The sequence below is a fragment of the Carassius carassius genome, chromosome 42 (assembly GCF_963082965.1).
Source record: "Carassius carassius chromosome 42, fCarCar2.1, whole genome shotgun sequence".
NCBI lineage: Eukaryota > Metazoa > Chordata > Actinopteri > Cypriniformes > Cyprinidae > Carassius > Carassius carassius.
The window spans coordinates 21,058,355-21,082,572 of record NC_081796.1 but is presented as its reverse complement, the minus strand read 5'-3'; the positions used below and the strand labels follow the sequence as shown (position 1 = coordinate 21,082,572).

The 24,218-nt window shown below is 37.1% G+C and overlaps 1 protein-coding gene across 7 annotated transcripts in view; it reads right to left on the bottom strand.

Moving 5' to 3' along the window:
* LOC132124160 (rho GTPase-activating protein 29-like) overlaps positions 1-24,218 on the bottom strand; it is a 49,581-nt gene that overhangs the window by 14,067 nt on the left and 11,296 nt on the right. For 4 of the 7 annotated variants that reach the window (XM_059535025.1, XM_059535028.1, XM_059535026.1 and 1 more), the window contains exons 4-5: positions 4,491-4,634; positions 620-716 (exon numbers count right to left, since the gene is read on the bottom strand). In XM_059535025.1, the coding sequence (XP_059391008.1) occupies positions 620-716; positions 4,491-4,634 (241 nt within the window). Of the gene's footprint in view, positions 1-619; positions 717-1,583; positions 1,853-3,982; positions 4,122-4,490; positions 4,635-24,218 lie in introns of those variants that run through there. The other 3 variants (XM_059535032.1, XM_059535031.1, XM_059535030.1) reach the window with 3 other exon arrangements.

Here is a 24,218-nt window from a genome sequence, read left to right as displayed (position 1 = left end):
ATACTCTTCAATATTCTTCATTATCAAGTGACTTACTGCATCAGTCACTTCAGCATCAATTAACAGTTCCTCTCCCCGTGGCCTCATGAGATAGTAAAGATTGTAAAGCTTGCCAGAAGTAGCACTTTTTGCTTACTGTTTAATGAATACTGTGAATTTGGACATATTACATTTTTCCCATACTGTTTTTGCCTACTATATAGTAGGGAAATATGCATATTCGGATGGAGCCATTGCCTTCTATGCAAACAATGCAATGCTTTCTTGGAATTTTTCCAAAAACAAGATATTTTAGGAGTTAGTGTAATTAAATTTCCATTTGAAACAGCTTTTGCATAGGATGCCTTAAAATGCTGAGGTTTGCCAGGATTTGGAACAAAGCTAATGACTTGCACACACCATCATGCGCACTCCTGACATTAAAAACAACAAGCAACACCATAACCACGTAGAGTCCGTGTTATCTTATAAAACAGAACATTCAGCTTGCCAACTCAGGGAGGTCGCTATCCTGTGTGCAGATGTTTCAGGTGTTTTTTAAATGACTAAACAGATAACATTTCATGACAGAGCAATTCATTTACAGTAACATATAATGAAACAAGTGTGCTACACTTACACATTGCCAAACGTGAAGGCCAATTTATCTATGGAAGTGTAGATCTCAGAAAAGAGTGTCTGCTTATTGTCTTCATTCACTTCCTTGAAGTTCACACCTGTAAAGACGAGAGAAGATAAGAAAAAAGCTTATATGAAAATATGAAAAAAAAACATTGAAAAAATTAATATTTTTTAAAAATTGTGCTTATTACATGGCTACTAAAACAAACAAACAAAAAAATAATAAACATTGATTGTATTTGTTTATCTAAAATCTTAAATTAAAATGATTTTTTTATATTTAACAGATGCTGTAATTTTAATAATGTTAACAGAATTAAACAATAAAACGTTTAAAATTACTAGTTAAATATACTTAAATTTAGACATTTTTCAAGTCACTTCCTACATAAAAATATGATGATGATGATGATGTCAAATTCTACTCTAAGATTGGTAATAACACTATGGCTCGGTCTGCAATCTAAAGAAAACTTGACTTCCTGAGTCTAAACACTCAACTGGTAAAGATGGGGAGGAACTAAACGGCCGTGTAAATAAGCTACAATCAGCTCCAATAATAAACACTGTGAAAATAAACAAGAGGCAGATCTCGCCAAAACCACTGACGCCATTCCTATTTCAGCACCCTCCCCCCTCGACTCCAAATCCACCCCAACAACACCCTCCAGAAGATGTAGGAGAACAAAGATCTGTGAATAGAAAGAAGGCCAGGAGATGTCCATGTATCTCATTCCAGCAGATTTCACCTGTCATATACCTAGTTTTCCTTTCTTTATCTGTCAATACTGGTTTAAACTCTACTAACTAAACAGTGAATCATTACGGTCTCAGAATGGTGCCATTCAACAGAAAAGCTTCAGGAACTTTCGAAAACTCTACAAAAATTTGTAGCGTGGCTAAAAAGCAAATGAAGAACCTCCCTTCAAGACACAAACCAGTTCCTCGAAACGAACACTTACCGACAACCACACTTCCCATCCAGTTAGCCCACACAAAACCGCCAGGAAAAGACAGATCAAAAATCAAGATCTAATAGTTTCCGAGAAACTTTTTAGGTTCTTTCCTCAAAATTCACCAACAAACTTTCCTTGAAGAAAATCTTTGATTAAATGAAAAATCTAAACTTCATGACCCTTTGAGATCTTCCAAAAAACGTTTTTAGATTCCGAAGTGTACGTGATGCGGATCAGAAGCTCCTTATACCACAGCTGACGAAGTTCTGTCTGGTCCTCACGTCCCATCATCCCTCCACATACCCCTCCCCAACAGGACATCCTGAAGCTCGCAAGAACACAATGGCAGCCTTCACCGTCCACGCACAATCCAAACGTGGAAGTTACATCATCAAGCAAAAATGGCATTGTTTTTTCATGTTTTTCCCCTTTCTCTCTGGGTAATCAGGCACCAGTGAGGCTTGCTAATCAATTTCACCTCTATAAAAACCTTGATAAAACATAGATTTGACCAAACACTGAGCCCCTGGAAACCTATTTAGATGTTTCTCACAGTAGATACCAGACCTATCTGTTCAGATAAGGATAACACTGGCACGTCCCCACATTTGAGGTGGTGAAAATGCACCTAACTGGTTGAGAGGAGAATTGGTTGGATTCGTCTCCGTAGCCTCTGGGAAGTAGGAGAGAAGCACTTAGTCAAAAGGGGGTTAGGAGCTTCCCAGAGGGATGTAGGTGATGAGAGGTAAAGAGGCACAGGGCTGATGGGAACAAACACACCCCCTTTTTGTTGGCAGCCCATGAGAGACGCCAAACCACAGAGAAACTTAAATTACTTTTGAAACCCAATACATGCAAGAATGTTGCATGAGAAAGCCTGAAAGTTCTTGCGTAACAGCGATGCAAGACGAAAAGAGGAAGGTTGAAAAAATTCCTCGTGGCTGTAGTTCTCTAGAAAACAAGCTTTATTTGTATTTCCTCAGAACAGGATGGTACACAAAGCTCTAAAACCATCAAGGACAAGTCGCACGAGGTTCGTCAACATCAGCACATATCTTACCATCAGGATATTCGGCTTTTGGTGGAGTTTGTATTGCGATGTTCACATAACATTCTGGACCGCAGTCCTCCCTTGAGTCTCTGTGAAGGTTTGCCTAAACTCCTGCTGGTCCCTATCTTATCCTGGGGCCCAGCCAGGAGGGTCAGTGTCACATTTCTTCAGTGGACGCATGTGCTGGACTGAACATGAGAGACTCCGGCCCGTTCAAACTCCACAGCGGAGTTCTTATCATGCTTGGAGCACCCCGATCCGGATATTCAACTTTCTCTTATTTTAATCTCCGAGCCACAGAGCTAGAACACTGATTATTCAAGTGTCACATTACAAAGGTTGCAGTGTGTGTGTGTGTCTGAGAGAAAGTTTGGAAAGAGATGGCAACATAAGAAGCATTTTGGCCCTCTAGTGGAAGAAGCTGGAATTGTGCTTTGATTTAAAAATTTAAAAAAGATTTAAAAATAATAAAACTATTTTTTAACATTTGATTAAACAAGAAACTTACAATATCAGTGTTCAAAACAGACTTAGAGACTTTTAAAATATAACAAAACATAACATACAATAAAAAACTTTCACAACATTTTCACATATCAGTTAATTTGAATTTGATAAAGAAACTTTATCAGTGAAGACTTTTAAAAATGCATAATTTCTTTATAAATTAAATAAGTAATATAATATCATATAATGTTTAATTAATAAAATTCATTATATTTACAATACATTGAAATTAAATAAAATCTAAATAAACGTATTAATTTAATGTTCTGATATTGATATGACGTTACCTCAAAGGATTCCTATATATTAATTAATATCTAAAAGGTTGCTGTCAATATATTGATATTGTCTACTCTAGTATTTATGCACACATACAAAAATTCCTGTATGCCAGAAACACAATTTATGCATATTAAAGTCTAACAAACCAAATTTAAGTGAAATAAATTTTATTACACAGAAAACTCCCTGCACAGAAAGAGGAAACCAAAAGGTATGCGTAGAAACATAACTATTTTGAAAGAGGAAGCCAAAAAGTTTGGAGATGTGTTTATACAAAAACATCACGGGACCCACTTTGAGCCCAAGTGTCAAAACAAAGCTAGACATTAAGCTTCAGTTCCCAATAACAGTGCAGAGCGCAAGTAAAGTGACAACATAACAAACTAAGATCCACTATCGGGAAATGAGAACCAGCAGCCATTTCAAAACCAAAAATATAAACACTAAACATATCAAAAAATGTGGTTAAATGAATATTTGTCTATGAAAGAAATATTAACACATATGCATGTGCATAAAGCAGTGCTAAAATGTACACTTACACTTAAGCAACACTTAAAGTCACAGAAAAAGTCTTTAGATGCTATGCAGATACTTCTGAGATTCTTGTCTACAAGCCAAGTGAAGCTAATCCAAGATGCTAGATGTTAATCTCTTACCGTGGAACCGAGTAAAACGGGATTTGTCTACTCTGACAAGGACATTGTACTAAAAGCAAACGTTCGCCCTCACTCATACAAGCACACACACAAACACACTTGCATAAGTGCATTGTTCTGCTTTTCCAATGTCAGCCCTGAAAGAAGTTTGAGAAACAATGTCTCTTTTTGAAAGATCTGATTTTTGCATACTTCTCAGAGAGCATTGTGCACATTGCTGGAAAATCATCTCTGGCAATTTTAGGTTTATCATTATTAGTGACTATTTTTTAGTGATCCAAAGCAAAATAAGGCGTGGGAGGCTTGTGAGAAGGAGTTTGAGGAACAAGATATCAAGCAAATTAGTGTCTTTCCTTCTTTCTTTTACACTGTATCATATTTAATTTGAAGCCCGCTAGTGAAACAATGCTTTACCTTTGACCTTTGCGATGAGGGTCCCGGCCGCGCTGAGGATCTCCACTGAATTCAGGGAGTGATGCTTGGAAATCACAGCTTTTAATACACGCAACAGCTCTCCCAGACGCTCGTGAACCAGCTTGTGCAGACAGTCCTGGTGATCTGAAACACAAAAACGGAAGCACCACAATCAAAAAAAAAAAAAAATTACACTACTTTTTTACATTTTTGGAATAAAAACTTGATTGGTGTCTGATTTTTTAAAAACTTGCTACCATGATGCTTGTGTTGTGGGTGGTTGCCAGGCATTGCTAGTTGGTTGCTAGGTTGTTCGGAGTAGTTGTTACGGCGTTTCTTAGAGGTTAGTTACTTGCTCCACTCAAAAGAGCCAAATCTCATCCATGTTATAGTTCACTGGGCAAAAACAAAACTGGTAACACTTTCTATGAAGCCCGTATGTTTTATCAATAACAATTCAGTTATTCTGCATACCGTAGTTTCATACTTAAGGTTAGATGTTTGTTCGGTAAAACTATTAGGAAAAATTATTCACTATTAACTAGCTGCTTATTAGCATGCATATTACTAGCACATTGGCTGTTTAGGGCTGGGCGATAGGACGATAAATATCAGATAGACAAAATCGTCTATTTCGTGGTGCCACAAAATAAACTGTTTACAGCAATACTTTTTCATCATTTGAATGACGGCAGTCTTACATGCATTACAGGGGGATGCAGTCAGAAACGTGAATAGCAGCATGTGCCAGTCATGTCACGTTGCTGTGCACATGGTCACGAAAATGTCATGTTTGCACGCGTACTTAAGCACTGCAGTACTTAAGCACTGCAACTGATTTTAGGCCATTGAAACAAACAACACAAACAATCTATTTTTCTCAAAATAAATTTGCTGACTTTAATGACTTCAGTAATTTTTAGGTCTAATTCCAACAAATCATACGTAATTTTGAAGGTCTTTTAATGGAGAATGTGAAAAGAAAATAACTCATTTTTGGAAATGTGCCCTTGTGACTCATTTTGCTAGCACAGGTCATATATTCTAGATCCCTAAAGGGTTCGTTCACCCCAAAATGAAAATTATGTCATTAATTACTCACCCTTATGTCCAGAGGTGCACATAATTTTTTCAGCCTGGTTCTCATAAAGGCTGGTTCACACGGCAGGATAATTAGGCCGATTTTAGCCCGATTGACACAGTCCGACAATCTTAAGGATGCTCCGATTATCGTAAAATAATCTGATCAGATATTCCTCCCGTGTGTGGTGTGTTAAGACTGCTCTCCTCTGCTCGGAATGACGTTGGGACCGCTCCGATCTCAAATCGGGGATATCCAACATGTTGGATTTATTTGGCCCGATTTCTTCTCGTGTGTGGTGTCCCCCGAGGACAAACGATCACGCAGCCTGTGGACTGTGGCGTGTAGCCAATCAGAAAGCGAGGTGACGAGGCGGCGAGGAAGTACCGGGAAACAAAATCAAAACAGCCGGTGGCATGGCGCACCAGAAAGTCCGGTGGACGTCGGAGATGGAGGACTTTGTCTCCACTTCTTTGACCATCGCCTTTTCTTTTTTTTCTTATGTTTTTTTTTCGGTTACAAACAAAGGACAAACTATGGCCACTGCATCCTCTTCGTCCGCCATGATTGTTTACTCTGAAGTCACGTTTGATCTCGAGGGATTTTGCGAGATTTCCCGTCTGACCTGGGAATGCTCGGGAGTCGAATCGGATCGTGTGTGATGTGTTGATTTTGCCGTGTGGCTGCACACCACACACTGTACGACCAACACTGTTAGACCCGTGATTTTTTATCGCCGTGTGTGGGGTCTCTCAGGTTTGGAAAATCAGCCGACAATTTTAAAATCGTCCCGTGTGAACCAGGCTTAAGAGAACCTGGAGATTTGGTTTGGTCCTCACACTACATATAGCGTGACCCATTAAATGCAACTATAAAAAATGAATTAATAATAGTTATAATATTATTACATTTTATTTAGTTTTTTCAGTGGACGAATGTCACAGTTTTATATATAGCTTTGAAATGGTAGGCATAGCCTAGATTTATGCTTTCAGGTTGAAAATAAATCTTATATTGTACAGTTTGTGATCTAAAATGGTTATTGTGCATTAACAGCTGTCAACCATGTCGGTATGCAAATGCGCTGTCAGTACATATTTATATTACGCATTTTTTATTTTGGTCACGCATGCGGACCTGCGGACCACTTATGTGCACCCCTGCTTATGTCGTTCTAAACCTGTAAGACCTACGTTCATCTTCGGAACACAAATTAAGATATTTTTGATGGAATTTGAGCACTTTCTGACCCTCCATAGACAGCAACGCAACTGATTGTTCCCAGACTGATACATCGGTAAAACAATCCATGTGACATCAGTGGCTCTACTTCAATTTTGAGAAGCAGAAACTGCTATTTGTTAATAACTGGAATCTTTTCTGGGAGCGTCCTAGGCTGTTTCGCGCTGATGGCTTACACCCCAGCAGAGTCGGAGCGGAGCTGCTTTCTGACAACATCTCCAGGACACTTCGCTCCATGTTCCACCCGCTTAAATGATAAAAGTACTTGCGCTGTAAAAACTATTAAGACTGTGTCTGTTCCCCAAATAGTGAGGTCAAAATATAAATATAATGTAGGATCTAGAAAAAATATTATCGTGATTAAACCAGAAACATGTAAAGTAAATGAACAAAAACAATTTTTAAAGTTTGGGCTCATAAATATTAGATCACTCACACCCAAAGCAGTTATTGTAAATGAAATGATCACAGATAATAGTTTTGATGTACTCTGCTTGACTGAAACCTGGCTAAAACCAAATGATTATTTTGGTCTAAATGAGTCTACTCCACCAAACTACTGTTATAAGCATGAGCCACGTCAGAATGGTCGTGGCCGAGGTGCTGCAACAATATATAGTGATATTCTCAATGCTACCCAGAAAACAGGATACAGGTTTAACTCTTTTGAAATACTTCTGCTAAATGTTACACTGTCAGACATGCAAAAGAAATCTAATGTATCTCTTGCTCTGGCTACTGTTTATAGACCACCAGGGCCGTATAAAGAACTCCTAAAAGAATTTGCAGCTTTCATCTCAGACCTTCTAGTTACAGTTGCTAATCATGGGAGATTTTAATATTCACGTTGATAATACAAATGATACATTAGGACTTGCGTTTACTGACCTAATAAACTCCTTTGGAGTCAAGCAAAATGTCACCGGGCCCACTCATCATTTTAATCATACAGACATTTAATCATCATACATTTAATCATCAGAGCATATACACAAACTCATTGAAAATAACCAAAACAATCCAAGGTTTTTATTTAGCACAGTGGCTAAATTAACAAATTACCAGATGCCACCTAATTCAAATATTCCACCAACGTTAAATAGTAATGACTTTATGAATTTCTTCACTGATAAAATAGACAACATTAGAAATACAATAGCGAATGTAGATTCTATAGCGTCTAACACTTCAGTTTCATCCATCGCACCCAAAGATAAACTGCAGTGCTTTACAACTATAGGACAGGAAGAGCTAAATAAACTTATCACTGTATCTAAACCAACAACATGTTTATTAGATCCTCTACCCACTAAATTACTGAAAGAGTTGTTACCTGTAGCCGAAGAACCTCTTCTCAATATCATTAACTCGTCGTTATCTTTAGGTCACGTCCCAAAACCATTCAAGCTGGCGGTTATCAAGCCTCTTATTAAAAAACCAAAACTAGATCCTAGTATACTGGCAAATTATAGGCCTATTTCAAATCTTCCATTTATGTCTAAAATTTTAGAAAAAGTTGTGTCTGCTCAATTGAGCACCTTCCTGCATAAAAATGATCTGTATGAAGAATTTTCAGGTTTCAGGCCCCACCATAACACAGAAACTGCACTTGTTAAAATTACAAATGACCTGCTTCTTGCGTCAGATCAAGGCTGCATCTCATTTCTAGTCTTACTTGATCTTAGTGCTGCGTTCGACACCATAGATCATGACATACTCATAGATCGATTACAAAACTATACAGGTATTCAAGGGCAGGCTCTAAGATGGTTTAGATCCTACCTGTCCGATCGCTACCATTTTGTTTACATTAATGGGGTGTCATCTCATTTATCATCAGTAAAATATGGAGTGCCACAAGGATCCGTCCTAGGTCCCCTTCTATTTTCAATATACATGTTGCCCCTTGGTAATATTATTAGAAAATACGGAATTAGCTTCCACTGTTACGCTGATGATACTCAGCTATAGATCTCAACGAGACCAGATGAAACTTCTCAATTATCTAAGCTGACAGAGTGTGTTAAAAATGTAAAAGATTGGATGACAAATAATTTTCTCCAATTAAATTCGGATAAGACAGAGATATTAATTATTGGACCAAAAAACACTACACAGAATCTTGTAGATTACAATCTGCAACTAGACGGATGTACTGTAACTTCCTCTACAGTCTGGGTGTTATATTAGACAGCAATTTGTCTTTTGAAAATCATATTTCCAATGTTACAAAAACTGCATTCTTCCATCTTAGAAACATTGCCAAGCTACGAAACATGTTATCTGTTTCTGATGCAGAAAAGCTAGTTCATGCATTCATGACCTCTAGACTGGACTATTGTAATGCACTTCTAGGGGGTTGTCCTGCTTCGTCAATAAACAAGCTACAGGTAGTCCAAAATGCAGCAGCTAGAGTCCTTACGAGGTCAAGAAAGTATGATCATATTACCCCAATTTTACAGTCTCTGCACTGGCTACCTATTAAGTTCCATATCAGTTACAAATTATCATTACTTACCTATAAGGCCCTAAATGGTTTAGCTCCTGCGTACCTAACTAGCCTTCTACCACGCCACAACCCATCACGCACCCTAAGGTCACAAAACGCTGGACTTTTGGTAGTTCCTAGGATAGCAAAGTCCACTAAAGGAGGTAGATCTTTCTCACATTTGGCTCCCAAACTCTGGAATAGCCTTCCTGATAATGTTCAGGGTTCAGACACACTCTCTCTGTTTAAATCTAGATTAAAAACGCATCTCTTTCGCCAAGCATTCGAATAATGTATCTCTTAAATTGTGGGTGTAGTTGCATCTGATCAAATGTGCATTTTTATTCATTAGCTTGGGTTAAACTAATTTTACTTTGTTGGATCAGCAGCTATGCTAATGATGTCTCTATTTTGTTTCTATGTTTTGCCACGTAACTAGGATTTACCCAAGCTCCAGTCTGGATCCAGAACACCTGAGAAGAGATGATGCTGACCCTCAGAGGACCCCAGATGATGCTAACCCTGAATCAACAAACAGAACTAACAATTATTGCTACATGTGTGACTGCATCATATAATAGTTATTAATTAATAATATTAATAATGTTCATCGTCTAGCTGACTACGTCTTGTATTAATTTTTTCTAAAAATCCTGTCAAACGTGCACAAACTGACAGTCACCACCATAAGCTACTACTAAATGTTGTAGAAACATAATTTTCTGTAAAGTTGCTTTGTAACGATTTGTATTGTAAAAAGCGCTATACAAATAAACTTGAATTGAATTGAAGCTACGAGAAAACTTTTTGTGTGCAAAGAAAACAAAAATGACGACTTTATTCAACAATTCTTCTAAAAAAAAAAATCACACTGGTGTCACATGGCCTGTTTTACCAATGTCCTTGCTACGTTTCTGTTTGGGAACATTTCAGTTGAGTTGCTGTCTATGGAGGGTCAGAGATCTCTCAGATACCATCAAAAAAATCTTTGTGTTCCGAAGATGAATGAAGGTCTTACGGGTTAGGAACGACATGAGGGTGAGTTAACCCTTTAAAGGTATAGTTCACCAAAAAAAAAAACATCTGTCAATTTACTCACCCTCATACTCATTCTAAATGAATCTTTTGTTTAGATTAGGAAACTATGGTCTGCAACGACACAATGGAATGAACCTGTCTGATCACCTCATTTCCTCAGACTAATTCAGCGCTTGAGATAAAGATTTCAGATTCATCCGCTTTCATTATGTTAATTTCAGCCTGCTGTCTGGTCAGTCCAATCACACCATGAATGCTGTCCAATTTCCAGACACATTCCAACTGAATTTTCCACATGGGGCCTTCTTTCCATACAGCTTATTTTGACCCATTTCCCATTATATTTGCAACTACACACAGACACAAACCTACACACTCGCTTACTCATAAACACATTTTGGGGCACCGTGTTCAGTTGCACCCTCTCCCAGCAATCAAAGCCACATTTGTGCTGACGGTGGCCTCTGGATTACCCTGTGCATGGAAAAGGGTATCAGGGAGACTTTACCCCCTCTACCCTCTTTTTTCCTCTTCATCTCTTTTCCGTTAAGCAACAAAAAGGAGGAGAAAAAGGAACTAATGCTGCAGTGGATAGTGACTACCTTGGCCTCAGAGGGCCAGCACTGTCTGACCACATTATAGTTACGCAAGGGGAGTCATAGGAAAACAATTTCATCATCATACATACGAGCTGATAATTTTCAGGTTATAGTCAATCACCATGAAACAGTGCATTTCATAATATTATGCAAGATTTGAAAAGATTGCAATACTAGCCAGTAAACTAATAAACTAAAAAATACATAAGGCATTAACTGATAAACATCTACGGTAAGAATATGAAATTATTTTATTCTTCAGTAAAAGACCAGCCATACCATATGCCCTGATACTGTTAATGATAACCGGAAGGTCATAAGCTATAATTGTACAAGGGATAATCTACAAATATCACCACTGTGCCCTTGTGCAATGATTGGGATTGGGATTTTACTTGCAATAAATGCAGGGGTTTTCAAACTGTGGTCTGTAAAGAGCGAAAAAATAAATACAAATAATAAATAAATAAAATAAAACGTTTAGCTGTCTATATTTTTCCTTTTGGGGTTTTTTTTTGTCATCAAAGCATTTGAAACCCTCTTGGCAAAATGACTACCCACTGCACGAATCAATATGCCAAGCTCACAGAATGACATATCTGCATAACACATGACGTTCACCCCTGCTGCTCTTACCAGCATGAACAGCGGGTCTGCCACTGTCCTGTAGCGTTAGCACTCATTCATCTTCATCAAGTGTCATGCATAACCACTTCCCGATGAGATAACCTGGTGCTAACTCTTATGAGAACTGAACCAAGCTTTTGTTTAAATACTCTGCAGCCAATCTTCACCAGCTCCTCTCCTGTTCGAGAGAGGCCAACACTGCACTTCTGACCCAGAGACCCCTCGCCATGAGTGCTATTACACATCTGATGAGGTTATTGCATGTGGGAGTGTGCAGGATGTGTTCCTCTAAATCTGAACATCTTACTCCGAGGAGTGGGAGAGCAGTAATCTAGGTGATTGTGAAGTCACCATGCTTTCCTAGTTAAATCATCTACAGTTCAATGAGTCAATGAGGTCTTTATAGAGACTAGAGACTTTATCTAGCCATCCCATCCATCCATTCATGTCTACTTAAGCTTCTCTTGACAAATTGCTTTTCTTGTTACAAATTCCAGCTATATGTATTCAATTATAATTCTACTTGTTTAAATTCAAATTTGAATGCACTAAGTGAATTTTAAAGAATGTAAAAGTCAGTCTCAAATCAATTCTAAATGGTGCACAACCCTGTTTTGCTCAGGAGCAAAAACTCAAGACCTCAGCGTATGGGAATAACTAGCCAACTAACTATCAGAGTATAATCTTAATCTTAATTACCACAATGCTGCAACTGCCATACTAGTCTGCTAAATTTGTGACCCAGAAAGTTATTTGCTATATTCAGCTTGCGCTTCACTTGGGAAACGTGAGTCTGAGAACATTTACCAAAAGAAATTCTCAATGTTTGGCAACAGCGATCTTTTTACATTACTACCAAGAGTAACAATCTTGTGAACAGAGAATGAGAGTGAACAGGGAGATATATGAAGAAACAGAAGGAGCACAAGAGGATTTCACACAATGATGTGAAGACGCCGAGTGTAATAAGCAGGTGGGTCAAAGGTGACCACCAGCCAGCCCAAACCTAAATCTCTTAATTGGTGGAGGTCAAATTAAAAACCCTCCTTTAAAGACATTACATTTTGAATGACAATAACACCAACACAAAGCACAGCCCCATCTCCAGACAGCATTCCCATTCACATGCACACACGATCATGCATCCCGAAAGGAAGGGGGGTTTAGTTCTGCTCGGTTTGGCTGAACAGAGAGAATAGAGGCCAGAAGACCCAGGGCCATCAAACACTTTAAATGGCTCCCTACTCGTATGGGCCATCCTAAAAAACAACCAATTAGCACAACTGAACTCTGGAACAGCGAGAAGGATAGGAATTTTATGTTTTTAACCCTGTGGTTCCCTGTTTGGGATGGTTACAATAGCACTGAGTTTGTTCTCACCGGGTCCAAACACGATCACTCACCAACAGATTGATATAGCAGGGAAAAGAACTCTTAACGGTGATGACGGGAAACCTTATTTAACCAAGAAAGAGCTTTCAGCGGAACAAGAAAAGCCCTTGTGATTGGGGGAACCTTCCTTTTGTCTCCAGGGGCCATTTGCAAACAGTGGGGTTGTCTTCTTTGGGGCCTGCAGCATGAGGCATTTATGGAACAATAAATCTGGGAGGTTTATAGAAACAAGACATGAGACTGTGGACTCTACAGAGCACAGAAGAGCGAAAGAAGGGGAAAGTTGGGATCTTTATCCTGGACCTAAACATGGGCATCTGGGTTAATACCTGGGGGATGCGTGTTTCTAGGAATAAAACCACCCTGTAAGCCCACTCTGGACTATTAAGCCCCTTTCACACTGCACATTTGGTCCCGGAAAATTGGCGGAACATTGCCAGATCACCTTCTGTGTGAACGCAAACACGTCCCGGGATTGATTCCTGGATCGATCCTGGGTTGGGGACCTAGTAACATTGCCGGGTTCAGTCCTGGAACGAGCTCTGTTCCAGAACCAATGCCGTAAAGGGTGTGTTGTAGTGATGATACACGTTATCGCGCAACTCTTTTGTTTTGAAGGCAGATCAACATTTGCGACTAAAAAATATGTGCAAACTGTAATGGAGCAGAGATCCATTAGTTCCTCACTTTCCGCGCTGAAGCTGAGATCGTTTGCCAGCTTAAGTGAAAGTTAATGTGCCTAGCATTTTCAACTCATGAATTACACGTCACATCCTAATGTCACATGTCTTTACGGCATCTTTGCGGATTGTGTGTGAACGCACGCACATATTCCGGGTAATCACTGGCAGTCTGAAAGGGGCAAAATCTTGCGACCCGGGAACAATTGCTGGGAAACATTACCTGTGTATTTTCCGGAATCACAGTGTGAAAGCGGCTTTAGAGACATTGGCACATTTTAACACTCAGAGACATGGACATCCAGCATTCCAGTATGGTGACACCTCGTTAGGGGTGGGCGATATAGCCTCAAAATTATATCACAATATTTCAAGAATATTTGCGATAACAATATTCATGACGATATAGAAAATAAAATAAAAATGGAACAATGTTTTATTGGTGATTGCAGCTAGCAGGCAGCAGCATTTATGAGTGCAAACAAAATGAAGGGCATTTTTAATCCTTATCTAACGAGCTACTGTCATCGATGAGAGACTACCTAACTTAAAGTGTAAATCTATTGTAATAAGGTGGCAGCAGCAGCTGTGTGTTCAACTTGAAGCAGACCGATCGGTGTATTGGGCCATAGCTGGGGTTTGCGGAGCTGAAATTGTGTAAATAGCAGAAATAAACAAATATACAAATTAAACAATGTTTGAGTTTGTAGGTGTGCAGGTACAGAAACTGAATAATCAAATGTAAATAGCATTGCATAGTCTTTACTGAATAAATTAATTACAGATTATTTCTTGTTAAAACTACAAAGTAATTCAGCAAAGAGTGATGTCTTTTTGTGCTTGTATGTTTAAACTGGAAAGGTGTATTAGTTCGTTCAGGCATGGGAGGAAACGAAGAAGAATAAATAAATAAAAAAATAAAAAAATAAAAAAATTACTAATTGTTTTAAAAGTGAATTTAGGCATCACAACATTATGATATATAGTATAAAAAAGTCAATATTATTTTGAAATTTGCTAAAAAAAATTATATTTAACAGTTTCTCATTTAAAAAAATAACTGAGTATTAAATTAGGGCAAATTAAATCTTAATAATTAAATACATTTTTAAACAATTATTTATTTTTATGACAATATAATAATAAAATACAATAAATTAAAATATAATAATTTAAAATCTGATTAAAAATACAATACAGCCAATACAGAATGATAAATTCAAAATCTAAATCTAAATGATAATGCACACTTAAATTTTAAAAGTAAAAAATCCAAATTAAAAAATGTAAGTATTAACCAATACTGCTATTTATTTATTATTATTATTATTAATAATAATAATAATAATAATAATAATTGTAAAAAATGTGCATCACAATTATAATCAACTTCTCAAGAATGAGGTTTCTGCTGTAATGAATAAAAGATAAACAAAGAGAATACAAAATTGCAATAAAGTGCTTTACTAACAGGTTGATTAACCCAAATTAATCATATATGAGATTGATCAGATATATATTATACACAAACATAAATATAATATTACATACGAAACTTACATCTGCACAAATTTATGCAAATCTACCAGCACCTGAACATGCTAGTCAGGTTTAGTATATGTATACATATATTATAAAATATTATTCAATTATGTATAAAATTTAAAATATATAAAATAAATAGACAAAGAGAATATTAATTTGCAATGTTCCTCTCCCTGTGCCCCCAACCCTGGTCAATCATGCACGACTTGTCGCTACAACGTTATAATAAAGCGTCGGATCATGAGAGATGGATGGATGGAAGGGATTTCAGGTCCAGAGCCAGTTTTCAGGTCCATCACTAAACATGTCACAAATGAGCCTGCTGAGTCCCAATCAAATTATAAAGAGCTTATAGTCTTTAAATGTAAACTCCGCAGCACAAAGGATAATAAAATATGCTATTACAGCATTGAAAATTCATTGTAATTGGCATCTCAACATGCAGAACAACCACCTACTTCAAAAGTCAACACAAAGACCAGCAAGATGACTCATTATGGTAATTGTCTGCAACATCTGATCAGGGGTCAACAACATTACAATCAGCTCCAAAGTCTAGGAGTCACTAATTTGTTGATCAACATCTTTGGTTACGTGTCTTCATGTTTTAAAGTCAAAAGACTTGGTAAAAAAAAAGACTACTTAGCCCTTAACCTTCCCTTTTGAACCATTGCTGCCAGGGTGGACAGTCTCAGCATTCCTTAGTGGTTACAGCCCACCCTGGGGCACTTTCTGTTCTGGTAGGTGGGCCAGGTCCTCCCCTATGACAGAGAAGCTCCTGGGATCAGGATATTACATGCTCCATGGTAAAGGGGCCTTTTGCATTTAGCATCTCCCCTGCCCCAAAGTACCCTGCTGATCCACCTTTCATCCACCCTTTCCCATGACTGCAGACAAAGGGCCAACGTTTAAAGGAGCCCCTTGTATGCACACATACACTTGCATAGACATGCCTCAGAGGACAATTTGGACTTTGAGAATGCTCTGCAGGTAGAAATTGCAAATTACATTTCTGGCAATATAATATACTGATAACGCAATAACAATGGTTTATTAGGAAGAAAAATATTTTTCTAATAATCCAATCATAATGACTAATGTCAAGAATTGAGCTACTTGAGCTGGATGAGCTAAAGATAAACAGTCAATGATAACCGGTAAACTGAAGTGTTTTACTAGCTGGTTAATTAACCCAAGTTTACAAAACTGCATATACAACAGCACTTGAACATGGCATTATATATGCAGGAGGGATTTATAATGCCTACAGTATATGCAGAAATATGTCCTGATTGTTGAGGAGCCTTGAACAATCCACTTTGAGATTTTCCTCAAACTGATTTTGAATTACTTGTAGAAGGATTGAAGGACAGCTGATTGTGAAACCGAACAATGTTATTTGCTAAATCCATCCATTTTGGCAAATCATGATATCTCACTCCCATTAAATATTCCAAGTATTTATCCTCCTAAGTTTTCTCCTGCATATTAATCCGGCACCTCGTGTGGAGTCAGGAATGCACTTGTTTCTTTCATTCAACTATACAGCTGTCGATCAGTCAGAGAACGGGAAAAAAGACAGCCACCACTCCCTCCTGTTCCCCACGCTTATGAAGAGAATTGAATCCCAGCATTCCAGCTATACTGCATTCAACACGCCTGAAAATCTCCCACAGAGAGCCCAGTGCTCTCCGCATGGATTACCGTGACCAGCTCATCTCAGGCCAGCCTGGCATCCAAAAGGTAGAGAGCAGAAAAAATTTAAGTAGTTGGGGTTTGTTAAAAGTCAAGCAGCGTAAAAAAAGCTTCAGAGAGGACCCAATTACCATAATCTACAGAAATTTTCCAAAAAAAGAAATGCTATTCAACAGGATAATAAACTTTAAAATAAAGTTTGCTTGCTTCATCCTTTAAAAATGGCACATGATTTACATTACATATTAAAATATACTGTTAAAAAAGTCAAGTTTAATGTCAGTAACTATGCATTGATTTACGTTGCTTTTTTAATTTAAGCTGAATTATGCAAAACACAATAAAAAAAATCTGAAAAATTGACAAAATAGAAATTAGAGCTGGGCGGTATACCGGTTCATACCAAAAACCAGTGTATATTTTCGTTTATGATGTTAATTTTTAATATACTGTATTTAATTACTCAACGTTCGGAACGAATATTATGCTGCGCCACGGCCGCACGACACGGTTTCAGACGGACCCTTTACAATGTTGCACTTCTAAGCAGCGACTGCGAGGCGTAGTGAGGGTAAACTCAGCAGTGCTCTGGTGTTACGTTATAACGCCTGTTTCACACATAGTCCGTCTGCAGTGCGTATTAACGGATTCCAGCTGCATGAGGTTGCGGTCCATCAGTGCGTTCCAGGAGCGGTGCGTCTGCAGCAGTGCAGCGATTGTTTATGTAGGCTACTGAGTCTATTTTTGCTGTGCTGCAGGCGCTGAATTAAAGTGATAGCACGTTGTTTGCGGGGAAAAATGAACATGGATTGACATGGAAACACAGTCATTTCACAATAAATGTATACTAATTAAAGCCTACTGCGTTTCACACGCCACACATGGGTTTTTGGCTAGGTTTAGAACAAGAAAAATATCACTTTTAGATAAACAGGAAAAAACTATGTTTACTTTTATGGAAGCAGAAAAACAAAGTTCATTAAGACCCGTGGGATTGTGATAAAGATTTAAATGCAAAATGCACAGGACTGTTTCTGTCTGTGGTGTTTTAATTTAAAATATTTTAAAAAGAAAAGTCATAGGCTAATTATTGTGTTTAAATGTTTTGCCACTTGCTTGAGCAGCTTATTATACAAACCTAGAAATAAAATGCATGAATAATGCATTGTTTATATTTATTGAGTTTAAACTAATGTCTATAACTATGAAAGATTGTTACTGTTCTGTGATAAAAGACTCACAATATAAAAAATTATATATATATATATACAGTACAGACCAAAAGTTTGGACACACCTTCTCATTCAAAGACTTTTCTTTATTTTCATGACTATGAAAATTGTAGAGTCACATTGAAGGCATCAAGGGCTATTTGACCAAGAAGGAGAGGGATGGGGTGCTGCGCCAGATGACCTGGCCTCCACAGTCACCGGACCTGAACCCAATCGAGATGGTTTGGGGTGAGCTGGACCGCAGACAGAAGGCAAAAGGGCCAACAAGTGCTAAGCATCTCTCGGGGAACTCCTTCAAGACTGTTGGAAGACCATTTCAGGTGACTACCTCTTGAAGCTCATCAAGAGAATGCCAAGAGTGTGCAAAGCAGTAATCAAAGCAAAAGGTGGCTACTTTGAAGAACCTAGAATATGACATATTTTCAGTTGTTTCACACTTTTTTGTTATGTATATAATTCCATATATAATTCCACGTGTTAATTCATAGTTTTGATGCCTTCAGTGTGAATCTACAATTTTCATAGTCATGAAAATAAAGAAAACTCTTTGAATGAGAAGGTGTGTCCAAACTTTTGGTATATATATATATATATATATATATATATATATATATATATATATATATATATATATATATTTTTTTTTTTTTTTTTACATGATATGAAATCAAAACAATGAACAAATGTTGTGGACTAAACAGATCAGTAGCGAACTGCAAACGCGTCCTGTGTGAAAGCACAATGAGTCCTGCATATGCACTGCATATGTGTTAAACAGGCGTTACAGCCAAAAAGAGGAGCCGGGTCTGTTGTTTGGAGGTTTTTTGGTTTCCAAAAATCCAACGTCGACCAAACATCCATTTTATGCAAGTGCTGTCAGGCTAAAATTGTCGCCAAAGTCGGCAACACGAGCAATTTGCTCCAGCACCTTAGCCGCAAGCACGTCTTAGAATATCAACCAGCAGAAAATGCATTGTACACCTGATTATGCATGAAAAAAAAAGGTCAAAAAACGGAAAACCGGCATAATTTTGAAAAAAAAAAGTGTGATACAAATTTTTGGTCAAGCCGCCCAGCACTAATAGAAATAAAAATAATTAAGCTATAGAATTTATTTTTACATTTGTAAATTTAACAATTTGTACATTTTTTAATTTAATAATCATTTTAAGTATTACATTGAGGTTTAAAGTGTACAGACAAAATGTTTACAATGTTTATCAACCTCTTGTTTGCTAGCAATTGGTGATTTATGTCTGGAATGATGTTCTTGAAGGTCATACTGGTAAATCATCTGACAAATTATTCCGTCACATTACACATTACTTGATGAATTTATTCTGTGTATTCAGTTTCCAACATGTTCCATATGGACATCTGGGCAATTTTATTTGCTGTATTCATCCAGCTTTTTTATGCAATGTGCCAAATATAGAAGGAAAGCTATATTGCAAAAAAAGCAATATTGCTACTTACTATGCAATCACATTATAATTGCTGTTAATAGTGTTCATCGTCTGGTTGACTATGTCATGTATACATTTTTCTGAAAATTCCTGTCATTTGCACATAAACTGATCATCACTTATAAGCTACTACTAAATATTGTAGAAACTTAATCATCTGTAAAGTTGCTTTGCAATGATTTGTATCGAAAAAGTGCTATACAAATAAACTTGAATTGAAAAAGCTGGACAATGCAATTAAATGCCACTGCCATTATGTTTTGATAACCTAAATATGGTGCACTATATTTGTGTGCAAACATCAATGCATTTAAAGGGATAGTTCACCCAAAAATTCAATTTCTCTCATTGTTTACTCCCCTCATGACATTCCAAACTTGTATGCATTTCCTTCTTCTGTGAAACACATATTTATTTCATTCTATCTTAACACCAGTGTTGCAACTAGCCATAAAATCCATGAGAAAAACCAGACAGCTGTTGCTCGGCCAAGGATAAGCCATGGACAGGGTTTCCCCTCTCAACATGAAGCTGTGTCTCTTTGATGGGCTTTCCAGGGCTCAGGCCTCAGATGCAAAACAGGGGCCAATTAATCTTCAACCACTCATCTTGTACCAGGAACCCATTGCTCGAAAACAGGATTTGAGTCAGATCAAGTGGACTGGTCTATATGGTCTCACACAGTTACGCTAGAACCCCTCATAATGAGTGTGTGTGTGTGTGTGTTTGTGTGGGAGAGCGGAGGAGAATAATCCATTCCTGATGATATTGAGGGTCAAGACTTAAGGGGACACATTAAATCCACCGCTCTTCAGACTATTTTAATCCAAGGCCACTTTAATCTAAAGGATAGATTTGCCATCTTGGATTGAAGTTGCTAACCCAGAGCGGTGGGCTTGATTGGGGGTTGCCTAGTATTAAGGTTAATCAGTAGATCATATTTGCTACGTTGGTTTGGAGATAAAAGACAAAGCTACTGGGACCCTCAAGTGTGATATCTTGTTACCACTTACCAGCATTATCATTTCAGTTTCTCAACAACTGTTTAAAATTCCTTTGTGTCCTTTGTTTGACTAGGTTACAGCTCTCTCCAAACTTGACTTCCTGTTGTAAACTATCCTCATTCCAGAGCTCCTTCTATTTAGGACTTTATCTGAACACCTTACAGAATCAGTGGTCACTTCTCTCTGGAGCTTCTGCTTAAAGAAATACAAATGTAACATAATTATTCATTTTGAGATGAAGAGTTGAGAAGGAAGTTCCACAATAGAGGTGGAAAAATGGGTAAAAAATAGTGCAATCCCTTAAAGGGTTAATTCAGCCAAAAATGAAAATTAAGCAATAAATTACTCACCCTAAAGTCATCCTGGGTATCTATTGCTTTCTTTTTTAAGACAAATCCAGTTGGAGTTATTTTAAAAACTGTCTTTGATCTTTCAAGCTGTTTGATGCCACTCAGTGGGTGTTGCACGGCATCGGTCCTTGAGAAGTTTAATAAAAAGCGCATCCCTTAAAAAACGTAAACGTAATAATCCCTTTAATCTAGCTTGCGCTCACTGTTGTAAATGACAGTTCCAGGGAAATGATGTATGAGGTCAGTTTTGCGCATGCGCCACTCAGAAGTGACGCACATGGAAACACAGTGGAGAGATCAAAACAAAACAATGGTCACTAATTAGAAGTACAAAACAAGGATTTGTGAAGAAGAATGTCGGAGGATTCGGATAGAAGCCAAGAGGAGACGTTTTTTCCTTTGCTAAAATAAGGAAACTTTGCTTCCCCCCACGAAACTAGAGCTGCAACTAATGATTATTTTGATAATCGATTAGTTGGCTGATTATTTTTTTCGATTAATCAAATAAAAAAAAAAACACAGTTTTCTTTATTTTAACTTTATTGACAAAAACACACTATTTTATATATATATATAACATACAGTGCTTAACAATTTATTAGACCACCTGTCATAACAGAGAAAACACAAATATTTTAGGAATCTGTCAAAAAAATGTAAATCTAAAAATGTTATTGTCATTTATTGGGCAAATAACAAACCGAAACAACTAAATAGTATTTATTCACACAATAACAAAAATGGCCTCCTTTGCCTTTGATAACAGATTGCATGCTTGCTGGCATTGTTTATTTACTTTTTGACTAACTGGGAATCTGAATAAAAAAACAAAGCACTTGACTATTTTTCTGCCTTTCTTTTATAGATAACAGCAATAGTTGTACTATAGCATTAGAAATAGCCTACTACTGTAACCAAAGAGCTTACACATATTGGAGGACTAACCTTACAAAACTGGTTAAAAACCTTACATTAATTAGTTTTAATAAATTGAATCACTGTAGGCTACATAGTGGATATAGTTTAAATCTCTAGATCAAAAATTAAAATAATAAAGATAGTGAAGACATAATAACATCACAGTAATGCTTTGCAGGAACATGCAACACGTGCACTTTGATCACAGTCAGTCTCCTCTTACTGTCATTTATTTCTTTATCCTGTAAAAGCGTCTGATATGTGAGCGGTGTAGGGCAATGTCTATAGTACCATATAAAGTACCATAAAATACCATAAAATTACTGTAAAAAGCATAATTTACAGTTCAGATACAAAAACAAAGTTTTATAAAATGATAAACTTTACATTCCAGCCTTTAAAGTCAAAAGTATTAATTAATATATTAATTTAAACAATTATTATCAATAAATTATTATATCAGTTAAGTAACATAAAATAGGCTTGTCCGATATTGATTTAAAAAAAGATATCTCCAAAATATTCTTGGATTTTATCGATAACGGTAATTAGATGATATTTTGCTGAGGGTGTTATTGTGCTGATATCTTAAGGAATAATGTGGACAGCTGGCTCCTGAATGTTTTGAAATTCTTCATATTCTGTGCAGTCAGTTCACAGCAGTAATATAAATTAATAAATTCCATCAGGTTTTATGGGCATTTTTGCCTTTAAGTCATTTTTTCTTAAAGTGTGCACCATCTTTTAAGACAGATTCTTGCATTTAGGTTATTACCAAGCAAATTAAGTCAGCGTCAACAGAATTTATCTTTGCAATGCAGAGGAAACACAAATGCTGCATTAGAAGTGTCATTTACATGCATTTACACACTGTTTAATGCAGCTCAGAGAGACATGTAAAACCTTAACCTGAAGTTACAAATGCATGCCCATTCTGTTTCCTCCACTATTGTTAGATACATTTTTGTTCATAGAAATGCGTTATTCAGTGCTGTAATTTGATGCGACCGGCTGAAATTGGATGTGCACTGTGGGCAGACCCAACTAATCGATAATGAGAATTAAATAGTTGTTGCAGCCCTAAATGAGACTCACCAGAGCATGGGCAACGCTGACCTCATCCATCATGCTCCCGGAACTGCTTCCATTTTATAACAGTGAGCGCAAGCTATATTTAAGTGATTATTATGTTTTGAATATGGATATTTTTCTTACAAAAATGCATCGATTCACTACAGGAGGCCTTTGTTCATCCTCTGGAGCCATGTGAGACACATCTTTTTACATGGATGCGCTTTTTATTCAACTTCTCAAGGACCGATGCAGTGCAACACCCAGATGCTTGATTTAAGGCTATTACTAATCGTTTCAGCCCTACCTAGGATGACTTCAAGGTGAGTAATTTATGGGCTAATTTTCATTTTTGGGTAACCCTTTAAATAAAAAAAATTTAAATAATAAAATACAATACAATTAAATTAAATTACACACAGGAAGGAGCAGATATAATTCCATAATACTACAGATACAGTAATGAAGATGTAAATTAATGCCCGTTACATCATGAGGGCCAAATAGCTTAACAATTTCAGCAGGAATCCTGTCCTAAAACAAATACACACTGACAAAAAACATTGCAGTAAATATGCAGCTTGAAAAATAAAGAGTGTATAAGGAGAGGGCTGCAAAACTAAATTCAGGTCCAAAACAAGAAAGAAAGAAAGAAAAAGAAAGAAAGAAAGAAAAAGAAAGAAAGAAAGAAAGAAAGAAAGAAAGAAAGAAAGAAAGAAAGAAAGAAAGAAAGAAAGAAAGAAAGAAAGAAAGAAAAAGAAAGAAAGGAAAAAAACTGCCTTTTTTCAGGTGGCTAACTTTTAAAACTCCACAAATCAGCACAGAGCAGGCAGTAAACAGCTATCCGCAGCCCACACATGTACACTGGTACACTGAAAACGCACACTTGTGTCTTATCTATTATTCTCAGTGTTTTGCTTAGGGTAGGAATGAATATGTCACCTTGCCCTACAATCAACTCTCCTTACAGGCTGTAATCTCTCTTTTATGCCCACCTCCTAAACAGGCTCCACTATAGATAAGCAGTGAAGTCTAAGAGAAATAGAACAAAACAGTTGGACCAAACTGTTGTATGTGTATGTAAATAAAATGGAACATCTTCTAAATGAGATTCACAGTCATAACTCAATTTTTATTGAAACAAGAACGTGTAATGTGATCTTCAAAGATAATCTGGACTAATTTACGAGTGCCTTTGAACAAGAATATCTTCAAAGCGACCGTTAAGGAATTTTTTATTAGAGAACTGACTGGTGGTTACACCAAACATCTCGTCTATTAGGAGATCTGCCATTTAGAA